This window comes from Somniosus microcephalus, chromosome 1, assembly GCF_052327205.1.
Source record: "Somniosus microcephalus isolate GS21.2 chromosome 1, FLI_Smic_1.0, whole genome shotgun sequence".
In the NCBI taxonomy this organism is placed as follows: domain Eukaryota; kingdom Metazoa; phylum Chordata; class Chondrichthyes; order Squaliformes; family Somniosidae; genus Somniosus; species Somniosus microcephalus.
In genome coordinates this window covers 119,149,405-119,169,727 of record NC_140987.1, presented here as the reverse complement: position 1 = coordinate 119,169,727, position 20,323 = coordinate 119,149,405, and the positions used below count along the sequence as shown (strand labels likewise).

The 20,323-nt window shown below is 43.9% G+C and overlaps 1 protein-coding gene across 2 annotated transcripts in view; it reads right to left on the bottom strand.

Moving 5' to 3' along the window:
• Window positions 1–20,323, bottom strand: part of fancc (FA complementation group C) — a 280,969-nt gene that overhangs the window by 98,013 nt on the left and 162,633 nt on the right. For both annotated transcript variants that reach the window (XM_085984984.1, XM_085984990.1), the window contains exon 8: window positions 17,927–18,083. In XM_085984984.1, coding sequence (XP_085841110.1) covers window positions 17,927–18,083 — 157 coding nt within the window. The remainder of the gene's footprint in view (window positions 1–17,926; window positions 18,084–20,323) is intronic.

The following is a 20,323-nucleotide window of genomic DNA, read 5'->3' as shown; positions in this document are numbered from 1 at the left end:
CTCTAGAAATTTATTCACAGCTGAGGTAAGATTAACTGATCTATAGTTTCCTGGCTTATCCCAGGAGAAAAAATAGATGTCTTTTAAGATTTTCATAAGTATGGAGAATTTGGACCTAGGGAAATTCTTTTGTTGGGCAGTGGATTCAGGGACTAGGGAACATAATTTATAGTTACCAGTGTCAAAAAGAGAGATTTGGGTAACATTTTTTTAAAGCAAGAGTCCTCTTTAAATAAAATTTATAGTAACTAATCACAACTTTTCTGTTTTAAATACCTGATAATGCCACTGACCTGCCTTCATTTCTGACTGCTAGTTAAATATTGGGAAGACAAAGCCATTATCTTCAGTTTCTGCAACAAACTCCATGCCCTCACCACCGATTCTATCTCCCTCACGGGCCATTGTCTTAGGCTGCTCACAACCTCTGCATCCTAATCAACCCCAAGCTGAGCTTCTAAGCCCATATCCTTTCCATCAAAGACCACCTACTTCCACCTCCGTAAGATCGTCTGCCTTCAACCGGTCTGCCACTGAAGCCTTCAACCATGCCCTTTGTTACCTTCAGACTTGACTATTCCAATGCTTTCCTCACCAGCCGCCCATCCTCTACCCTCTGTTAATTTGCAGCTCATCCAAAACTCTGCTGCTCGTACCTATTCCGTTCCAAGTTCCTATTCTGGAATTCCCTCCCTGAACCCCTCTGCTTCGCGGCCTCCCTCTTCTCCTTTAATTCCATTTCATTGATCAAGCTTAGGTTATCCTCCTAATACCTCCTTCTTTACCTTGGGGTCCACTTTTTGATTACGCCTCTGTGAAGTGCTTTGGGATGTCAGAAATATATAAAATAGCTGAGCACACGCTGACCCCAGATACTCCAGCAGGTTCAGAAGCAGAAGTCAGCAACAGAGCATGTCCATGAATTCTCTATCCAAGTCCTGTGAGCCCAGGTTTTTCTACAAATTCCTGTAAATGGAGAGGCAGGTTTGTGCCGGAAATCTCTATGATTTTAAGCAACATTGGCGTTCAATATGGGGAAGTGTGAGGTCATCCATTTTAGACCCAAGAAAGATAAATCAGAGTATTTTCTAAATGGTGAGAAGCTAGGAACTGTGGAGGAGCAGAGAAATTTTGTGGTCCAAGTTCAGATTCACTAAAAGCTAGTGGGCAGGTACAAACAAAATTATAAGGGCTAATGGAATGTTGGCCTTTATCTCAAGGAGGGTGGAATACAAAGGGGTGGAAGTTATGTTGCAGTTATATAAAGCTCTGGTTAGACCCCATTTAGAGTATTGCATTGAGTTCAGGGCATAGCACCTCAGGAAGGATATATAGGTCTGGGAGGGGTTGCAGCTCAGATTCAACAGAATGATTCTGTGGCTAAAAGGGTTAAATTACAAGGACAGGTTGCATAGGCTAGCTTTGTATTCACTTGAGCATAGAGGATTAAGGGATGATCTAATTAGGTGTTTAAAATGATAAAAGGCGTTGATAGGATATATAGAGAAACTATTTCCTCCGGTGGGGAGTCCAGAACAAGGGGGCATAACCTTAACACTAGATCTAGACCGTTCAGGGGTGATGTCAGGAGCACTTCTTCACACAAGGGGTAGTGGAAATCTGAAACCCTTTCCCCCCAAAAAGACGTTGAGGCTAGTTCAATTGAAAATTTCAAAACTGAGATTGATAGATTTTTTGTTAGGCAAGAGTATTAAAGGTTACGGAACCAAGGAGGGTAGATGGAGTTGAGATACAGATCAGTCATGATCTAAATGGCCTATGCCTGGTCCTGCATTCCTAACATATGATTACAAGATAGGTATGGCTGAGAAAGACCGCTCATCATCCAGAAAGGTCGTGTCTGACTAACTTGATTGAATTTTTTGAGGTGGTAACAAGGAGGGTTGATGAGGGTAGCGCATTTGATGTAGTCTAGATGGATTTTAGCAAAGCTTTAGAAAAGGTCTCACATGGAAGACTGGTCAGAAAAGTAAAAGCCCATGGGATCGAAGGGAAAGTGGCAAGTTGGATCCAAATATTGGCTCAATGGTAAGGAGCAAAGGGTAATGGTCGATGGGTGTTTTTGTGACTGGAAGGCTGTTTCCAGTGGGTTCCGTACTAGGTTTCTTGCTTTTTGTGGTATATATCGATGATTTAGACTTCAATGCGGAGAGCATGATTAAGATGTTTGCAGATGATCCAAAAATTGGCAATGTGGTCGATAGTGAGGAAGAAAGCTGTAGACTGCAGGAAGTATCAATGGACTGGTCAGGTGGGCAGAAAAGTGGCAAATGAAATTCAATCCAGAGAAGTGTGAGGCCATGCATTTGGGGAGGGCTAAGAAGACAAGGGAATACATAATAAATGGTAGGATACTGAGAAGTGTAGAGGAACAGAGGGACCTTGGCATGCATATCCACAGATCCCTGAAGATAGCAGGACAGGTAAAGTGGTTAAGAAGGCATACTTTCCTTTATTAGCCGAGGCATAGAATATAAGAGCAGGGAGGTTATGCTAGAACTGTAGAAAACACTGGTTAGGCCACAGCTAGAGTACTGTGTACAGTTCTGATCACCACATTACAGGAACGATGTGATTGCACTAGAGAGGGTACAGAGGAGATTTACAAGGATGTTGCCAGGACTGGAGAATTTAAGCTATGAGGAAAGATTGGATAGGCTGGGGTTGTTTCCCTTATTATGAGGGGCCTAGATAGAGTGGATAGGAAGGACCTATTTTCCTTAGCAGAGGCATAGATTTAAAATAATTGGTAGAAGGATTAGAGGGGAGTTGAGGATAAATTGTTTCACCCAGAGGGTGGTGGAGGTTTGAAATAAACTGCCTGAAAGGGTGGTAGAGACAGAAACCTCATCACTTTTAAAAAGTACTTGGATATGCACTTGAAGTGCTGTAACCTACAAGGCTATAGACCAAGATCTGGAAAGTGGGATTAGGCTGGATAGCTCTTTTTCAGCCGGCACAGGCACAATGGGCCAAATGGCCTCCTTCTGTGCAGTAAATTTCTATGATTCTATGAAAGCTCCAATTGACCTGCTCCATCAGCTCATCAGAATCTAGCTGTTTCTTAAATGGCTACATTGATTTTGTCTCTACCAACATACCTAGAAACTATTTGTTCATTACTGAGTGAATAATTTTCTGACCTTAGTCTTTTCATTAATTTAACTTGTGCCTCTGTGTACTATTACCATGCTTTAAATTGAAATAATGGTCCTTCTCAGACACCTCCTTTCAAAGCTGAAAAGCCCAAATGTCTCCAGTTTTTCCCTTAACTCTGTCCTCTGACATTAGGGATCAGTCTTGTGGGTCTTTCTTATTACCATCAGGGTTTGAATGTCTCCCTCACAACTGGTACCAGAAGTGAACATATTATTAAAGTTATGGTCTGACCACAGCACAGTATAATTTACAGTATTCTGACTTGTATTCTACGGTTTGGGATTTATACTTCAGCATGGTATTTTCTTTGTTGATTGTTGCTCCGTGTGATTGGGTCTGTTGAACAGAGTCTACCAATAACTATCTCTTTCAACTTCAGATTTAGCTATTTGAACACTATTCAAGTACAAAGATCACCCATTTTTTAATTTCCATATGCAATACTTTACACTTGTTTGCATTAAATATGATGTGCCACTGATCTCCTCACTAAAATATTTTGATAAATTCTGTAGTCCTGTTGTGGCCTCCTCTGATTCAATGGTAATATACAGTCGTCACAGCCAGTAGTCACTGCAAAGTGTCCAGGCAGCTGTATCTTTAAGAAATGTTTGCAATATAATTAGGCATGTGTTTTTGTTTTTGCCTGCCACATGATTGGGGTGAAAACTGAAACTAGGGAGAATGAATTTGCATTATAATGATTAGTAAATAAATTAGAATAGAGTAAAATACATAGATTTAAACATTTAACCAATGCGGAAGGTGAAATTTGGCTAATTTTTGACTGCTATGACACGGTCAACAGGCTTGATGTACATGACAGACACAAGAAATGTTATTCATCTGTTCACCTTCACTTAGCAATATCCAATATTGCTTTCTCTGTTCTGGGATATAAAACAGCACTTTTCAACACAGGACTACTTCACTATCAACTTTAAATTAACAAAAATTCTCAAAATATCACACCCCAAAGAATTAGAAAGGTGTGCTTCATAATATTGTAAAGTAAAAACTGGTACAAAAACTGGTTATAAATTTGGAACTAATAGTCAATGCAACTTTGCATGTTTTCAGGTTGTGATACAAGAGCAAAGCAAAAATTGTCAAATTAATTTTTCAAACCACATTTAACTGTCACTAAAAATGGAAGCATGTAGGAATTGTCAAATTCCTATCTGAAGTACTGAGACCAGGCAACTCTGGTAATTAAACGATGTTTAATACAAACTGGTGGAAGTAACAGTTAAAACGCAAGAGAACTAAACAACAGGTGTTTGCTTAAGGCTGACTCCACGAGGACTGATTCTGGAAGCTTCCCTTCTGACGTCATGACGTCATCACGTTTCCCGCCGTTGGGAACGTCACGTGACCTGCGTGATGATGTCATCGTGTTCGGTCTACATCTTAAAGGGACCGCGTTATTTACATACAGCAAACAAATACAGGTACTGATTCACTCTGTTAAAGGCAATTATGTACATCCATATAAGAGTCCCTTGGTGGCTCTGCCACAAGCAGGCAATTTAAAAACTAAATAGGTACTGTATTAATAAGCATCACAATCTGAGGGAAGAACCAATATAACAAATAGACCTTCTAGTGTTCCCAAGCAGTTATAAATCCGCATAAATTACACACTGACTGAACAGTGCAGTACTGTGCATGCTCTCTTGTATCTTGACAGCTGGCGTGCTTTACAAAACGTTTTCTCTTGTTAAAAGTCACACTGACTGCTAATGAACTTTATACATACTTTCCTCTTTCTCTTCTGCTACTATTCCATTTCAAATATTTTTGGGAAGGAATTTTGAGTCGAGTTCCCTAGGAATGATATTTCGTAACCGCCAGAAATCAGCAGACTGATCATTTCAGGCACGTTACAGATTTACGCAGATATTGATAACAATCCTACGGAATCGTACTTTTGGGCAAATCTTCTGAACCACTTTGCCAGTGGGGATTGGGTTTTGGCATGATACTCACCCGCCTGTTACAACGCATGTGATAATTAATGGCCAGAATAATTTGCTGGCTAGGAGTGCTCCCACACACAAATTTCATTATGGGGACAAATTAAATGAAAATATTTAAATATTTATTTTGAGGACATGATTTCCTGGGTTTTCAACAGAATTGCACAAAAAGGTAACCTGTGTGTGGAGTCGGAAGATGTGGGCATGGTTCTTAAATGATTACTTTGCGTCTGTCTTAACAAAAAAGAGAGGGACAATGCAGACATTGGGCTCGATTTTCCAAGCCCCGAGGAGGCGGGAGTGGTGGGAAAATTGCAGAATCGGGGGGCAGGAGTCCATCCCGCCCCCAACCCGCCTCCGTGCCAATGTCCCAGGAGGCGGGTACCCGACCTGTGCTGGGAGCCACCTCCCCGAGGCGGGAAGGGTATTAGTGCCAATTAACTGCCTGTTAACAGGTAGTTAACAGGCAGTTTTTTGCCTAATCCCTATTTTTAGCCCTGAAGTGTGGGCTGTCTGACGGCTCCGAACCACGCCAAGTTAGCGAGGCGGACCGTCGGTCCGCAGGGGTTGGAGGGGTCGAGATGTCCGTTGTGCAGGTGAGTGATGGGTGCATGTGTGCAGAGGTAAGTGTGTGAGGTAAGTGTAAAGTGTTTTAATAAGTTTTACTTTCTCCTGCAGGCTTCCTTCCTTCAGTTCTCGGGAGTCCCTCAGCTCACCGGCACAGAAAGCAGAATGGCCGCTGAACTGCCAAAAGCTGCAGCCTCTGCTTTCTGGTCTGGAGAGATCTCTAACTGAGTCTGAGTAGAAGAACTCAAGTTAGAAGACAGATTCTCAATGTTTGACAGCTTCAGAGCTGTCAAACGCTGATTTTTTCATCTGTCAAAAGCTCTTGACAGATGAAATGTCAATCACTGACGTCACCAGTAACCAGGTGTCCCTTAATTGGCCTGCTGAGCGGGCTTAACAAGGTCAATCAAGGGAAAATAGCGTGGGTTGGCCACAGGTTGATGGTGGCGGGACTACAACCCAAAAAGTGGGAGTCCCGCCTCCAAAAGCTCCCCATTGACAAAATCGAGCCCATTGTAGTTAAGGAGGAGGAGCCTGAAATATTAGATGAGATAAACATAGTGAGAGAGGAAGTACTAAGGGGTTTAATAGCTTTGAAAGTAGATAAATCACCAGGCCCAGTTGAAATGTATCCCAGGCTGTTGAGAGATACAAGGGAACAAATAGCAAAGGCCCAGCCCATCATTTTCCAATCCTCTCTGGCTACAGGTGTGGTGCTGGAGTACTGTTAGCATTGTACCATTGATAAAAAGGGAGAAAGGAATAGACTGAGTAATTATAGGCCAGTCAGCCTAACCTCAGTGGTGGGCAAATTATTGGAAAAAATTCTGAGGGACAGTATTAATCGTCATTTAGAAAGGCACGGATTAATCAAGGATAGTTGGCATGAATTTGTTAAAGGAAGGTTATGCCTGACTAACTTGATTGAATTTTTTGAGGAGGTAATGAGGAGGGTCGATGAGGATAGCGTGTTTGATGTAGTCTATATGGATTTTAGCAAGGCTTGTAACAGGAACACTGGTCAGAAAAGTAAAAGCCCATGGGATCCAAGGGAAAGTGGCAAGTTGGATCCAAAATTGTCTCAGCGGCAGGGAGCAAAGGGTAATGGTCAACGGGTGTTTGTGTGACTGGAAGGCTGTTTCCAGTGGGGTTCCGCAGGGTTCAGTATTCGGTCCCTTGCTTTTTGTGGAATATATCAATGATTTAGACTTCAATGTAGGGGGCATGATTAAGATGTTTGCAGATGATACAAACATTGGCTATGTGGTTAGTAGTGAGGAAGAAAGCAGTAGACTGCAGGAAGCTATCAATGGACTGGCCAGGTGGGCAGAAAAGTGGCAAATGGAATTCAATCCAGAGAAGTGTGAGGTAATGCATTTGGGGAGGGATAACAAGGCAAAGGAATACACAATAAATGGTAGGACACCGAGATGTGTAGAGGAACAGAGAGACCTTGAAGTGCATGTCCACAGATCCCTGAAGATAGCAGGTCAGGTAGATAAGGTGGTTAAGAAGGCATACGGGATACTTTCCTTTATTAGCTGAGGCATAGAATATAAGAGCAGAGAGGTTATGCTTGAACTGTATAAAACACTAGTTAAGCCACAGCTAGAATACTGCATGCAGTTCTGGTCACCACATTACAGGAAAAATGTGATTGCACTAGAGCGGGTACAAAGGAGATTTACGAGGATGTTGCCAGGACTGGAGAATTTTAGCTATGAGGAAAGATTGGATAGGCTGGGGTTGTTCCCTTTGGAACAGAGGAGACTGAGGGGAGACTTAATTGTGGTGTATAAAATATGAGTGGCCTAGATAAGAGTGGATAGGAAGGACCTATTTCCCTTAGCAGAGAGGTCAATAAATAGGGGCCACAGATTTAAAGCAATTAGTAGAAGGAATAGAGGGAAGTTGAGGAGAACCTTTTTCACCCAGAGAGTGGCGGCGGTCTGGAACTCACTGCCTGAAAGGGTGGTAGAGGCAAAAACCCTCATCACATTTAAAAAGTACTTGCATTGCACTTGAAGTGCCATCGCCTACAAGGCTACGGAGCAGGAGCTGGAAAGTGGGATTAGGCGGGATAGCTCTTTTTTGGCCAGCACAGACACGATGGGTCATAAATTTCTATGATTCTATGGGGGCGATTTTAACCCTACTCGCTCAGCAGAAACCTGGCAGGCGGGTAGTTAAAATCGCCCTGGCTCTTACCTGCCCAAAAGCTGCCATGATCACAATATCTGCAATTTTGACCCGTTCTCCTGAGCAGGCAGCAAGGACATGCACCCGGAGCCAACAGGGTCCTTCTTTACATATGCATGTTGCGGCCCAATGACATCATTGAGACCCGACTGTAATTTCAACTCAGGTCTGAGTGGGGAATCCACCTGGATTTAAAATTGGGGCCTATGATGTTGTTGCTTTTCATTCATTTTTTCCTCGCAACTTAAATTTTTTTTTTTTTTTTAAACTATATTGCTTTAAAACTTTTTCCAGTATAATTATTTTTGTCACAACAGTAGATAATGTTGAAGTCCAACTTAAAGTAGACGAATAAACACCAGAGAGCCAACTTTAAATGAAGCAATTACAAGCCTTCAACAGAACAGTAACATAGGCCATGAATTTAATTGAGGCGACAGGATGGGGGCAGGACAGCTGGTTTCCGGGTTCCAGTCTCGCTCCCAGCTGCATCCACCCTGCAGACACGATTCTACCTTGTTTGGCCTCGTTAAGCCCGCCCTCCGGGCATACCAGCCAATTAACAGGAAGCGGGTCTGATGACGCCATTTGATGACGCGTCATCAGCCGGTTTTCTTAAAAGGGACCACGTCCACATGGAGTTTGACAGTTGTTCTGTCAGTGTTTGACAGCAATGAGCTACTGCAAACACTGACAATCACTGCACAAAGGTGAATGCTTGCACCCAAGTTCTCCAATGACTCCCTCCATATGCTTATGCAGGGAGTCACAGCATGCAGGGAGGTTCTCTTCCATTACAAGAGCGAAAGAGACCGCCCCAGGACACCAACTTACCTTGCATCTCCACCCAACCCTCTCTATCTACTTTATCACTTCTCCATCTCACTAACCACCCCTCACGCTCGCCCTCATCCGACTGCAGGCATACCAACTAACAACACACAAGGGTAGGCACTTGAGAGGCTTAGCCAATGTCCATGTGAAGTTTCTGGTAATGTGTTGTTGTACAGTGAAATCTCTTTTTCAAAAAGTGTCCCTTATTGGACAGATCTGAGCGAACCTTGAGAAGTGTCTTACTGAGTTCCAGTGATTGTTCAGTCATAACTCCACCTTTCCCCCCAGCTATAGTGATGAGTGTGTATGGAATGGCTTGGACATTAAAGGGATGCTTCACGGTGCTGGTGTGGGATGGTGTCAACCTGGTGCGGGATGGTGTCAACCTGGTGCATCACGTGGCAGCCAGGGTTTACAGCGTCAAGTGAAGAAAATCTCCCGTCCAGCAAATTTGTCAGGGGCTGATGCCGTGTGTCCAGTGCAGCATCAGGTGATGGCGGATGAGGTTGGTTATGTTGGTGTTGGGGCTGATCGTGGAAGGATTCGGAGGGCCATGGTCTGATTGTTTCATTGGCACCAATGTTGCTGGAATAGATGGCAGCTGCAGGTGAGATGACAGAAGCGATCTGACGCTGGTAGAGAGGTTCTCCCAATGAGGTGGCACTGAACATACAGTTGGATTTAAAAACTTGTAAGCTAAAGAAGTCTCTATATGTATTAAAAATGCAGTAACCAACATTTTGTGTGCTCTGAAACGCACCATCTGCAACATGGCATCCTTGACACCACTGCTGCAGCTGTCAGCTTTTCACAAACATCAGACCAGACTCAGAACACACCAGGTTGAGTTGGCGTGTTCCCCGAACAGCGGGTAACCAGTGGGGGAGAAGGTAAAATTAGAAGTAAGCCTCAAAATGCTCTTAAATTGGCTCTTAACAGCCATTTAAGTAGCTGAATTATATCCCCCACCGCTTGGTGTCGGATCAGTTCTGCACTGACAGCCGACGCCTGGGAGACTCGCATGGAGGCGGGTTGACAACGGGTTTCCTACCCACTGTCAATCTTTGCGATTTTGACAGCGGATCCGCCTCCAAACCCGCCCCCTCAGCGCGATGAAATTCGTGGCCATATATAAAAAAAGACAAGAGGACACATGGAAAAGCCCTTCCAATATAAACTTTCGCATGAGCTCAGAGAGCCACATTGCATCTAAGTGCAAGCTACAAAGTCACGTAGCAGTCTGCAATTCAAGGTAAAATTATTGATGGTTTTGAAGCATCCCAAATATAGTATTTCATGCGTGAACATAGAGAATTTAGTGGCCTAAATAGTAAGTTATTATGCTTGGGTAATATTTGAAAATGGTAGTCATCTTTTTTTGTCACAAGTGCTTGCAAAATACACTTACTGGTGTCACACAACAAAACACCTAATCGGTAACAATTAACTCCTAGCTCAAAGAATAATAATCACTAGGATTTTAAAAAATAGAAAATTTAACACTTTGTACTTATTATATGGAACAGGATACATAATGCAGAAGTTAAAAAGCAGCAAACAATTTTAGGGTTCAGGTGAGGTTTATTCAAACTTTGCCCTCTCAAAGTCTGTAACATCTAAACCCACTTATGGCTTTATTGCCTTCAATTTTCTTAACTGTCCATGATATATTCTATAGATCAGAGGGCCCTTTGTATGATGTCATATTTTGATGCTATACAAGCCCTTTGTTATAATGCAACAAATATTCTAGAAAGCGGTTATATGACTTAATTAAAGATGCAGTCTTAAACAATCTGCACTGCACTAGAGATTACTGTTATTCAGGCTACTAAATCTATCTTGTACACTATGAATAAAATACCCTGGTAGCTAGCGCGTGAGAATATGTATATTTTCCTACTTTGTTCACATACATTCAGGCAATACATACACTGCTCCTGATAACTACTCGATTGCAAGCAGGAAGAAATTAAAGCAATAACCGGCAACAGTTTATAAAATTACTGGGATGCAAGGGTTTTGAGCTTGTATGTTCATTATCAATATGCCACTCAAACAAAAAATAGTCACCACGATGTGGAGATGCCGGTGTTGGACTGGGGTGGACAAATGTGAGAAGTCACACAACACCAGGTTATAGTCCAACAGCTTTATTTGAAATCACAAGCTTTCGGAGCGCTGCTCCTTCGTCAGGTGAAGTGAAGAGATGCATATAGGCACAGCATATATAGTCAGAGAGCACTGCCAGATGATTACAGGTAATCTTTCTAACTGCCCTATATCCCACCTCGGCAGAGAGATAATCACAGCAATCAAAGGTGTGGATGGTGTCCAAACAGGTCAGTCAGGAAAACATTACATCAAAGAACAATGAGGTGGGGTCACCAGGGGTCAAATGTTGCAGATGCTGGGGTCTGTATGAAAAACAAAAAACAAACAAAGAACAATAAAAAAAAGATTTTTTTTGCTGGGAATCACAGCAGGTCCGGCCGCATCTGTGTAGAGAACAAGCCAACGACGACTCGAGTCCGGATGACTCTACGTCAGGTAGGGTTACATGTAGCGTGACATGAACCCAAGATCCCGGTTGAGGCCGTCCTCATGAGTGCGGAACTTGGCTATCAGTTTCTGCTCGATGATTTTGCGTTGTCGTGTGTCTCGAAGGCCGCCTTGGAGAATGCTTACCCGAAGATCGGAGGCTGAATGTCCTTGACTGCTGAAGTGTTCCCCGACTGGGAGGGAACACTCCTGCCTGGCGATTGTTGTGCGGTGTCCGGTCATCCGTTGTCGCAGTGTCTGCATGGTCTCGCCGATGTACCATGCTCCAGGGCATCCTTTCCTGCAACGTATGAGGTAGACAACGTTGGCCGAGTCACATGAGTATGTACCATGTGTGGTAAACCACTGTTTGTATTCCACTGTGTACATGTCTGTACATGCCTCGGCTGACTCCTCCCACGAGTCCAGGTATAAAGGTAACTGCTCCACAGTCCCTCTGTATTCTGGACTGGTCGACCACTCGAGGCACACCTTCATTCTCTTGTTAATAAAAGCCTGTTAGTTACTCGCTTAACCTCAGTCTTTTGAGTGATTGATAGCGCATCACCATGTACCTGGTGGGTGGTGTCCTCATGTGTGATGATGGTATGTGTGTTGATGATCTGGCATGTCTTGCAGAGGTTGCCGTGGCAGGGTTGTGTGGTGTCGTGGTCGCTGTTCTCCTGAAAGCTGGGTAATTTGCTGCGAACGATGGTCTGTTTGAGGTTAGGCGGCTGTTTGAAGGAGAGTAGTGGTGGCATGGGGATGGCCTTAGCGAGGTGTTCGTCGTCATCGATGACAATTTGAAGGCTGCGAAGAACATGGCGTAGTTTCCCCGCTCCGGGGAAGTACTGGACGACGAAGGGTACTCTGTTGGTTGTGTTCCGTGTTTGTCTTCCGAGGAGGTCTATGCAATTTTTCGCTGTGGCCCGTCGGAACTGTCGATCGACGAGTCGAGCATCGTATCCCGTTCTTACGAGGGCGTCTTTCAGCGTCTGTAGGTGTCCATCGCGTTCCTCCTTGTCTGAGCAGATCCTGTGTATTCGCAGGGCTTGTCCTTAGGGGATGGCTTCTTTAACGTGGTTAGGGTGGAAGGTGGAGAAGTGGAGCAGCGCTCCGAAAGCTTGTGATTTCAAATAAAGCTGTTGGACTATAACCTGGTGTTGTGTGACTTCTCACATTTGTCCACCTCAGTCCAACACCGGCATCTCCACATCATGGCTACTATCGACACCACAAACTGCCGGCTCAAAGTGGAGAGGATCTCCAAGAAGATCGCGCATATCGACACAGACATCAAGTTTCTACAGAGATGCAAGAAAGCAGACAAGATCCCGAAAGGACTACAGATCACGAACCCACTCAAGTTGACCTACAACACAGACTACGCTGAGAGACTCTGGCGTCGTACCTCTCGCACACTCCTCAACCATCTCGTACACCAGCTCTACAGCAGGCGCCGCAACCTCGAAACCAAGATAGAGTCCATGTTCTCAGCCTGTGCTCAGGACACAACAGACCAGCTACGAGACACCGCCAAACAGACGAGGCAACGGAACTACGCTGCCTACATACACACCAAGAACAGGAAGCTTGAGAAATTCGGCATCACCACCAGCAGCAACCAAGCCTCCCCCGGTACCACGGTTGAAACCACAGGGAAGTCCATCGTCAACTTGTCCGACCACACCCGTCAATCAGACGAAATCGAAGTTCTCAGCCGAGGGCTCAATTTCTGCCCCACCACCAAAATGGACCCCATCGGTCTCGCGGCAGACACAGAGGAATTCATCAGGAGAATGAGGCTCCGGGAATTCTTCCACAAATCCCAAGATGTCAGCAGCGAACCCAATGAGACAATCAATGATCCGGAACAGCAGACAGAGGGAACCGCAGTGCAGCAACCGAAGAAGAAAAAGAGTCAAATTGGACCCCTCCGGAGGGTCGTTGCCCTAAGCTTGACATGTATGCTCAAGCTGTCAGGAGATGCATCAACGCCAGATTCATCAGCCGCACTCACAAGACAGTCCAGAATGTCACCCGAGCACAACGCAACGCCATCCACGCTCTCAAGACCAACTGCAACATCGTCATCAAACCAGCAGACAAAGGAGGAGCAATAGTCATACAGAACAGAATGGACTATTGCAAAGAAGCATACTGACAACTGGACAACCAGGAACACTACAGACAGTTACCCGCAGATCCGACCAAAGAACACACCCGCCAACTCAACAGACTGATCAAGACCTTCGATCCAGACCTTCAAAGCCAACACACCTGGACGTCCTATCGTATCAGGCAACGGAACCCTGTGTGAGAACCTCTCTGGATACGTCGAGGGCATCCTGAAACCCATCGTACAGGGAACCCCCAGCTTCTGTTGCGACACTACAGACTTCTTACAGACACTCAGCACCCACGGACCAGTTGAACCAGGAACACTCCTCGCCACAACGGACGTCTCGGCACTCTACACCAGTATCCCCCACGATGACGGCATCGCTGCGACAGCCTCAGTACTCAACACCAACAACAGCCAATCTCCAGACGCCATCCTACAACTCATCCGCTTCATCCTTGACCACAATGTCTTCACCTTCGACAACCAGTTCTTTACCCAAACACACGGAACAGCCATGGGGACCAAATTCGCACCCCAATACGCCAACATCTTCATGCACAAGTTCGAGCAAGACGTCTTCGCTGCACAGGACCTCCAACCAACGCTATACACCAGATACATCGACGACATTTTCTTCCTATGGACCCACGGTGAAGAATCACTGAAAAGACTACACGATAACATCAACAAGTTCCATCCCACCATCAAACTCACCATGGACTACTCCTCAGAATCGGTTTCATTCTTGGACACACGAATCTCCATGAAAGACGGACACCTCAGCACTTCACTCTACTGCAAGCCCACGGACAACCTCACGATGCTCCACTTCTCCAGCTTCCACCCTAACCACGTTAAAGGAGCCATCACCTATGGACAAGCCCTGCGAATACACGGGATCTGCTCAGACGAGGAGGAACGCGATGGACACCTACAGACGCTGAAAGACGCCCTCGTAAGAACGGGATATGACGCTCGACTCGTCGATCAACAGTTCCGACGGGCCACAGCAAAAAAATCGCATAGACCTCCTCAGAAGACAAACACGGGACACAACCAACAGAGTACCCTTCGTCGTCCAGTACTTCCCCGGAGCGGAGAAACTACGCCATGTTCTACGCAGCCTTCAAATTGTCATCGATGACGACAAACACCTCGCTAAGGCCATCCCCATGCCACCACTACTCGCCTTCAAACAGCCGTCTAACCTCAAACAGACCATCGTTCGCAGCAAATTACCCAGCTTTCAGGAGAACAGCGACCATGACACCACACAACCCTGCCACGGCAACCTCTGCAAGACATGCCAGATCATCAACACACATACCATCATCACACATGAGGACACCACCCACCAGGTACATGGTACATACTCATGTGACTCAGCCAACGTTGTCTACCTCATACGTTGCAGGAAAGGATGCCCCGGAGCATGGTACATCGGCGAGACCATGCAGACACTGCGACAACGGACGAATGGACACCGCACAACAATCGCCAGGCAGGAGTGTTCCCTCCCAGTCGGGGAACACTTCAGCAGTCAAGGACATTCAGCCTCCGATCTTCGGGTAAGCATTCTCCAAGGCGGCCTTCGAGACACACAACAACGCAAAATCATCGAGCAGAAACTGATAGCCAAGTTCCGCACACGAGGACGGCCTCAACCGGGATCTTGGGTTCATGTCACGCTACATGTAACCCTACCTGACGTAGAGTCATCCGGACTCGAGCCATCGTTGGCTTGTTCTCTCTACACAGATGCGGCCGGACCTGCTGTGATTCCCAGCAAAAAAAATCTTTTTTTTTTTTATTGTTCTTTGTTTGTTTTTTGTTTTTCATACAGACCCCAGCATCTGCAACATTTGACCCTTGGTGACCCCACCTCATTGTTCTTTGATGTAATGTTTTCCTGACTGACCTGTTTGGACACCATCCACATCTTTGATTGCTGTGATTATCTCTCTGCCGAGGTGGGATAAAGGGCAGTTAGAAAGATTACCTGTAATCATCTGGCAGTGTTCTCTGACTATATACGCTGTGCCTCTATGCATCTCTCCACTTCACCTGATGAAGGAGCAGCGCTCCGAAAGCTTGAGATTTCAAATAAAGCTGTTGGACTATAACCTGGTGTTGTGTGACTTCTCAAAAAATAGTCAGCAATTCACAGAGTAATTCTACAGCAAAGAAATGTACCACTGGTTGCTGAGCAATTATACATAATCATACACAATTTCCACAAATATATCAGTGATGCAAACCGCCAAGAGAAAGGGCAAATGTACAAGCCAAATTTGCAATCGTTCCCTTCACATTTTTACTTTCAGATTGTGATCATTTAAAAAATGTGTTGCCATGCAGGGTTTGTATTACAGCATGGGAGATCTAGGGCATGCTACATGCAGGGATCATTGGGTAGGATCTTTATTACACGAGCAAAGACAATTATAAATCATCAGCAATCCATTTAAATCAACATCACAACTGTAATGTAAATTGTATCCTGCAGTTCATTTTTATTTTCACAAGTGCATAATGTGTTACTATTGAACGGGAACATTACAGACATCAGGCGCATAGTCTTTCTTGAGAAAAAATTGTTTGGCATTGCTCCATGATTGTCAACTAAATGTGATTATAAATAACATGCAGCACAGCACCACAAAGTTAGAGAAAAATCTCCAAATCCCAGCGGTACTTCAGAAGTTGATACTTCCACAAAATTAAGAGACAAGAAGTCTTGGCTATTTTTCTGTTGTCAGCCAGTCAAAGGCTAGGAGCATTGGCAACAGTCTGGGAGAAGGTCACCTGTCTGGCCTACAGGTGAAGAATATTGCATGGTCTGGGGAGACCCAAGTGGGAATAGTAATATAAATTGAATAAATCTATATTTTTTTTAATGTGTCAGCTGTGTATATTGAGTATCATCTACAACAAAACCATTAGGATTAGTTAAATGTTTAAGACTCTGTTTTTCTCCTTACTAAATGCTTACTTTCTGTTGTTATTCACCAACATACAAAACATAAGTTTCTTTCCCTAATCACACTCCACCTGAAAAAAACCTGCATATTTCAGCAAAATAAATTTTGAGATGCAGCGGTCATGACAATTTTTCACCCAAAGATAAAATTTACCAAATAATAAACACAACAAAAAAAATCAAAAACTTGCCCATAAATTTAGCTTCAACAGTTTTCCCACCGGTTTTACAAAACACACCATGCCATGTCATGCCTCTAAATGCTCTGGACCCCTGGCAGCCCCTTCCCAATACTTCATGATCGTCACCTGACCAACCGATTCCTTACACTCACAGGCCTAATGTAAATTAGGAATTTATTATACAGTAGAAACAATTTGACAGATTGCGCATACAGATGCTAGGTTATTAATTACATAACCTTCGGAAATGGTGCAGAGGAGATTTACCAGCATCCGCAGTATTTTGCTTTTTTTTTTTTAACCAGAATGATACCAGGGATGAGGGACTTGAGTTATGTGGAGAGACTGGAGAAACTGGGATTATTCTCCTTATAAGAGAAGGTTAAAGGGAGATTGAATAGAGGTGTTCAAAATTGAGAGGGGTTTCGATAGAGTAAATAAGGTGTGATGGGCCTTCAATAACCACAAAACTAGAAGTTATAGACTTAAACAAGTTGGCTTTTAATCACTAAGATCAGAGCTAACATCTCAACACGCCGACTGGTTCACAGGAATGAGTCATACAGATCCTGGGATCTTTATGTAAGAGAAGTCAGGGGCGGAGCCAAGAGCCAAGACCTGGAACCTCCCAGGTTAGTCGGGAAAGAGGAAGTGAAACTATACACAGTGGGGGAGGGTAATATACATGAGTGCAAAACGAATACAGGATCAAGACAAACATATTTCATTACAAGGTGAAACGGTTTCCACTGGCAGGAGGGTTGGTAATTAGAGGACACAGATTTAAGATAATTGGCAAAAGAACCAGAGGGGAGATGAGAATTTTTTTTGCACAGCGAGCGGTTATGATCTGAAAGGCACTGCCTGAAAGGGTGGTGGAAACAGATTCAACAGTAACTTTCAAAAGGGAATTGGATATATACATGAAAAGGAAAACATTGCAGGACTATGGGGAAAGAGCAGGGGAGAGAGATTATTGGATAGCTCTTTCAAAATGTCAGCACAGACACAATGGGCTGAATGGCCACCTTCTGTGATGTATTATTCGATGATTCATAGCATTATAGAATGATGCAGTACAGATGGAGGCCATTAGGCTCATCAAGCCTGTGTCAGCTTTCTGAAAAAGCTATGCAATTAGTCCCACTCCCCTGCTCTTTCCCTTTTGAGTATTCTATGAAATAGCTAATACAATATGCGAACTTAGGCTTTGCCAGTGGAATTCTTCTTAAAGTCCTTGAATTTGAAACCTTTCCAAAATATTTAATGTAAATTTACTGAAGAACAAATCAAGCTCGCCATTAATTATCTACAGTTTGCTTCCAATTAAGTGACCTACCAGTAACGAATCTGTGATAATAGCTTCAACTTCCAGTAAAGATGCACATGGATGAGAAATCAAAGTTTCAGTAAGATGGAAAATAGCCTGTTCCAAACTAGGGAGGTAACGCAGCCACAGGTTCATCACTGCAGACTCAGACAGGAAGATCTTTTTCCTATTTAGATGGAGGAAAGAAACAAAAATTCGTGAGTTAGTATTCCTACTTGTATGAGATTTCAAATATCACAAAGTTACCCACAAGTAAATCAAAACATCCAAATCACTTCAGACCTGTCTACCTCCATCCTCTGAAAATAAGAACCCCAGGTATAATTCACACTATTATCTCCTGTTCTATTATTAACAAAAAGCACACCTGTGCAATTAAAAGTAACAAGCATCTTGAAAATGGCGACCAAGTGCGACTGGAGAACGATGCACAATAGACCAAAATTATTCTGAATGTCCAAATAATATTTTTAGCACAAATTCTAAAAGTCATGTTGTTCAGCAAAATTTTCCAGAGATTATAAATTTACATTGGCAATCACTAAGCTACAAAATGTCTGATAAGCTTTTAAGCCAAAAATCACAGCTCAAATTTTTTGAACTCCAAATATTAATATGTTTTTCAGAAGTTTACCTGATATTGCATTCAGCTCTCAACACATTAACTTTCAAGATAAATCCAGGTGCATGAACATACAGGGATAGAATTTCTGCGGCGTTCTCCTGGTCTCCTGCCGTAACTTTGTGGAAAGATCCTGCAGAGATGGTAAAAGCGGTGCTTATGCTATTCCTCCAGGATTTCCTCCAAACTCCCACTGAAGTTACGGGAGGAGATCAGCAGGAGCTTCACGGAAATTCCAGGCGACAGCTTTCTGCACACGAAAGCGAGCTTGGTGGTGGCACACTCGCCTCGGAAATAAAACCCTCACCCCATCCACCGGCCAAATTCAAAGTCAGGGAGGGCTGGGGGTCTGGTAATGGTGTCAGTATACAACTTGCAGATTTTTAAAATAAAGTTGAACAGTCCATTCCAGTCCCTACCAACTCAAACTTGAAGAAGCTTCCCCATCCAATCATCTTCCATTTAATCTGAAAAGCAAACAACAGTTGTCGCAATAACCCCAACTAAAAAAAAACCCTCCTATCCTCAATTTAACATTGCCCAACAGGGCAATACAGCACCCCACAGTTCCTTTAAAAGACCAAAAGAATATTTTTCAAAACGTAGCACAATTTTTTTCCCCTCTATTCCCACGTGATGTTATTTTTTGCTGCCTGGTCTGAACTCAAACAAGCTAGGAGCTTTGAACCACCAAATTAAATGTAGCATTGGCACTGCATGGGTCAGTTTTCTTTGAAAGGGAAGGAAATCTGGTACCAGTTTACTAATCTTGCAGCTGACTGTTTTTTGTAATAATTGCACACGTAAATGTACCAACACCATTCAGCACAAATGCTTGGCGTCCAACTGAATTACATAACTCAACACTGAACAGAGTGTCAAAAATGAGAATAACTTCCATCTTATTACATTCTTAAGTACTGATCTAAGTACAGGTCCACAACCATCATAGAATCATAGAAGTTTACAGTGCAGAAGAAGGCCATTCGGCCCATCATGTCCGTGCCAGCCAAAAAAGAGCTATCCAGCCTAATCCCATTTTCCAGCTCTTGGTCTGTAGCTTTGTAGGTTACGGCACTTCAAGTGCATATCCAAGTACTTTTTAAATGCGATGAGGGTTTCTGCCTCTACCACCACTTCAGGCAGTGAGTTTCAGACACCCACCGTGCTCTGGGTAAAATACATTCTCAACTCCCCTCTAATCCTACCAATGACTTTACATCTATGCCCTCTGGTTATTGACCTCTGTTCTAAGGGAAATAAGTCCTTCCTAGCCACTCTATCTAGGCCCCTCATAATTTTATACACCTCAATTAAATCTCCAGTCAGCCTCCTCTGTTCCAAAGAAAACAACCCCAGCCCTATCCAATCTTTCCTCGTAACTGAACTTCACCAGTCCTGGCAGCCTCCTCATAAATCTCATCTGTACCCTCTCTAGTGCAATCACATCATTCATGTAATGTGGTGATCAGAACTGTACACAGTACTCTAGCTGTGGCCTAACCAGTGTTTTATACAGTTCTAGCATAACCTCCTTGCTCTTATATTCTATGCCTTGGCTAATAAGGGAAAGTATCCAGTATGCCTTCTCAGAAATCACAGAAACCCCACAGTGCAGATAGAGGCCATTTCGGCCCATCGAGCCTGCACCGACACATATCCCACCCGATCCTCGTAACCCCTCCACCAACACATATCCCACCCTATCCCCGTAACCCCACCTATTTAATCCCCCTAACACTAAGGGTCAATTTATCATAGCCAATCAACCTAACCTGCACATC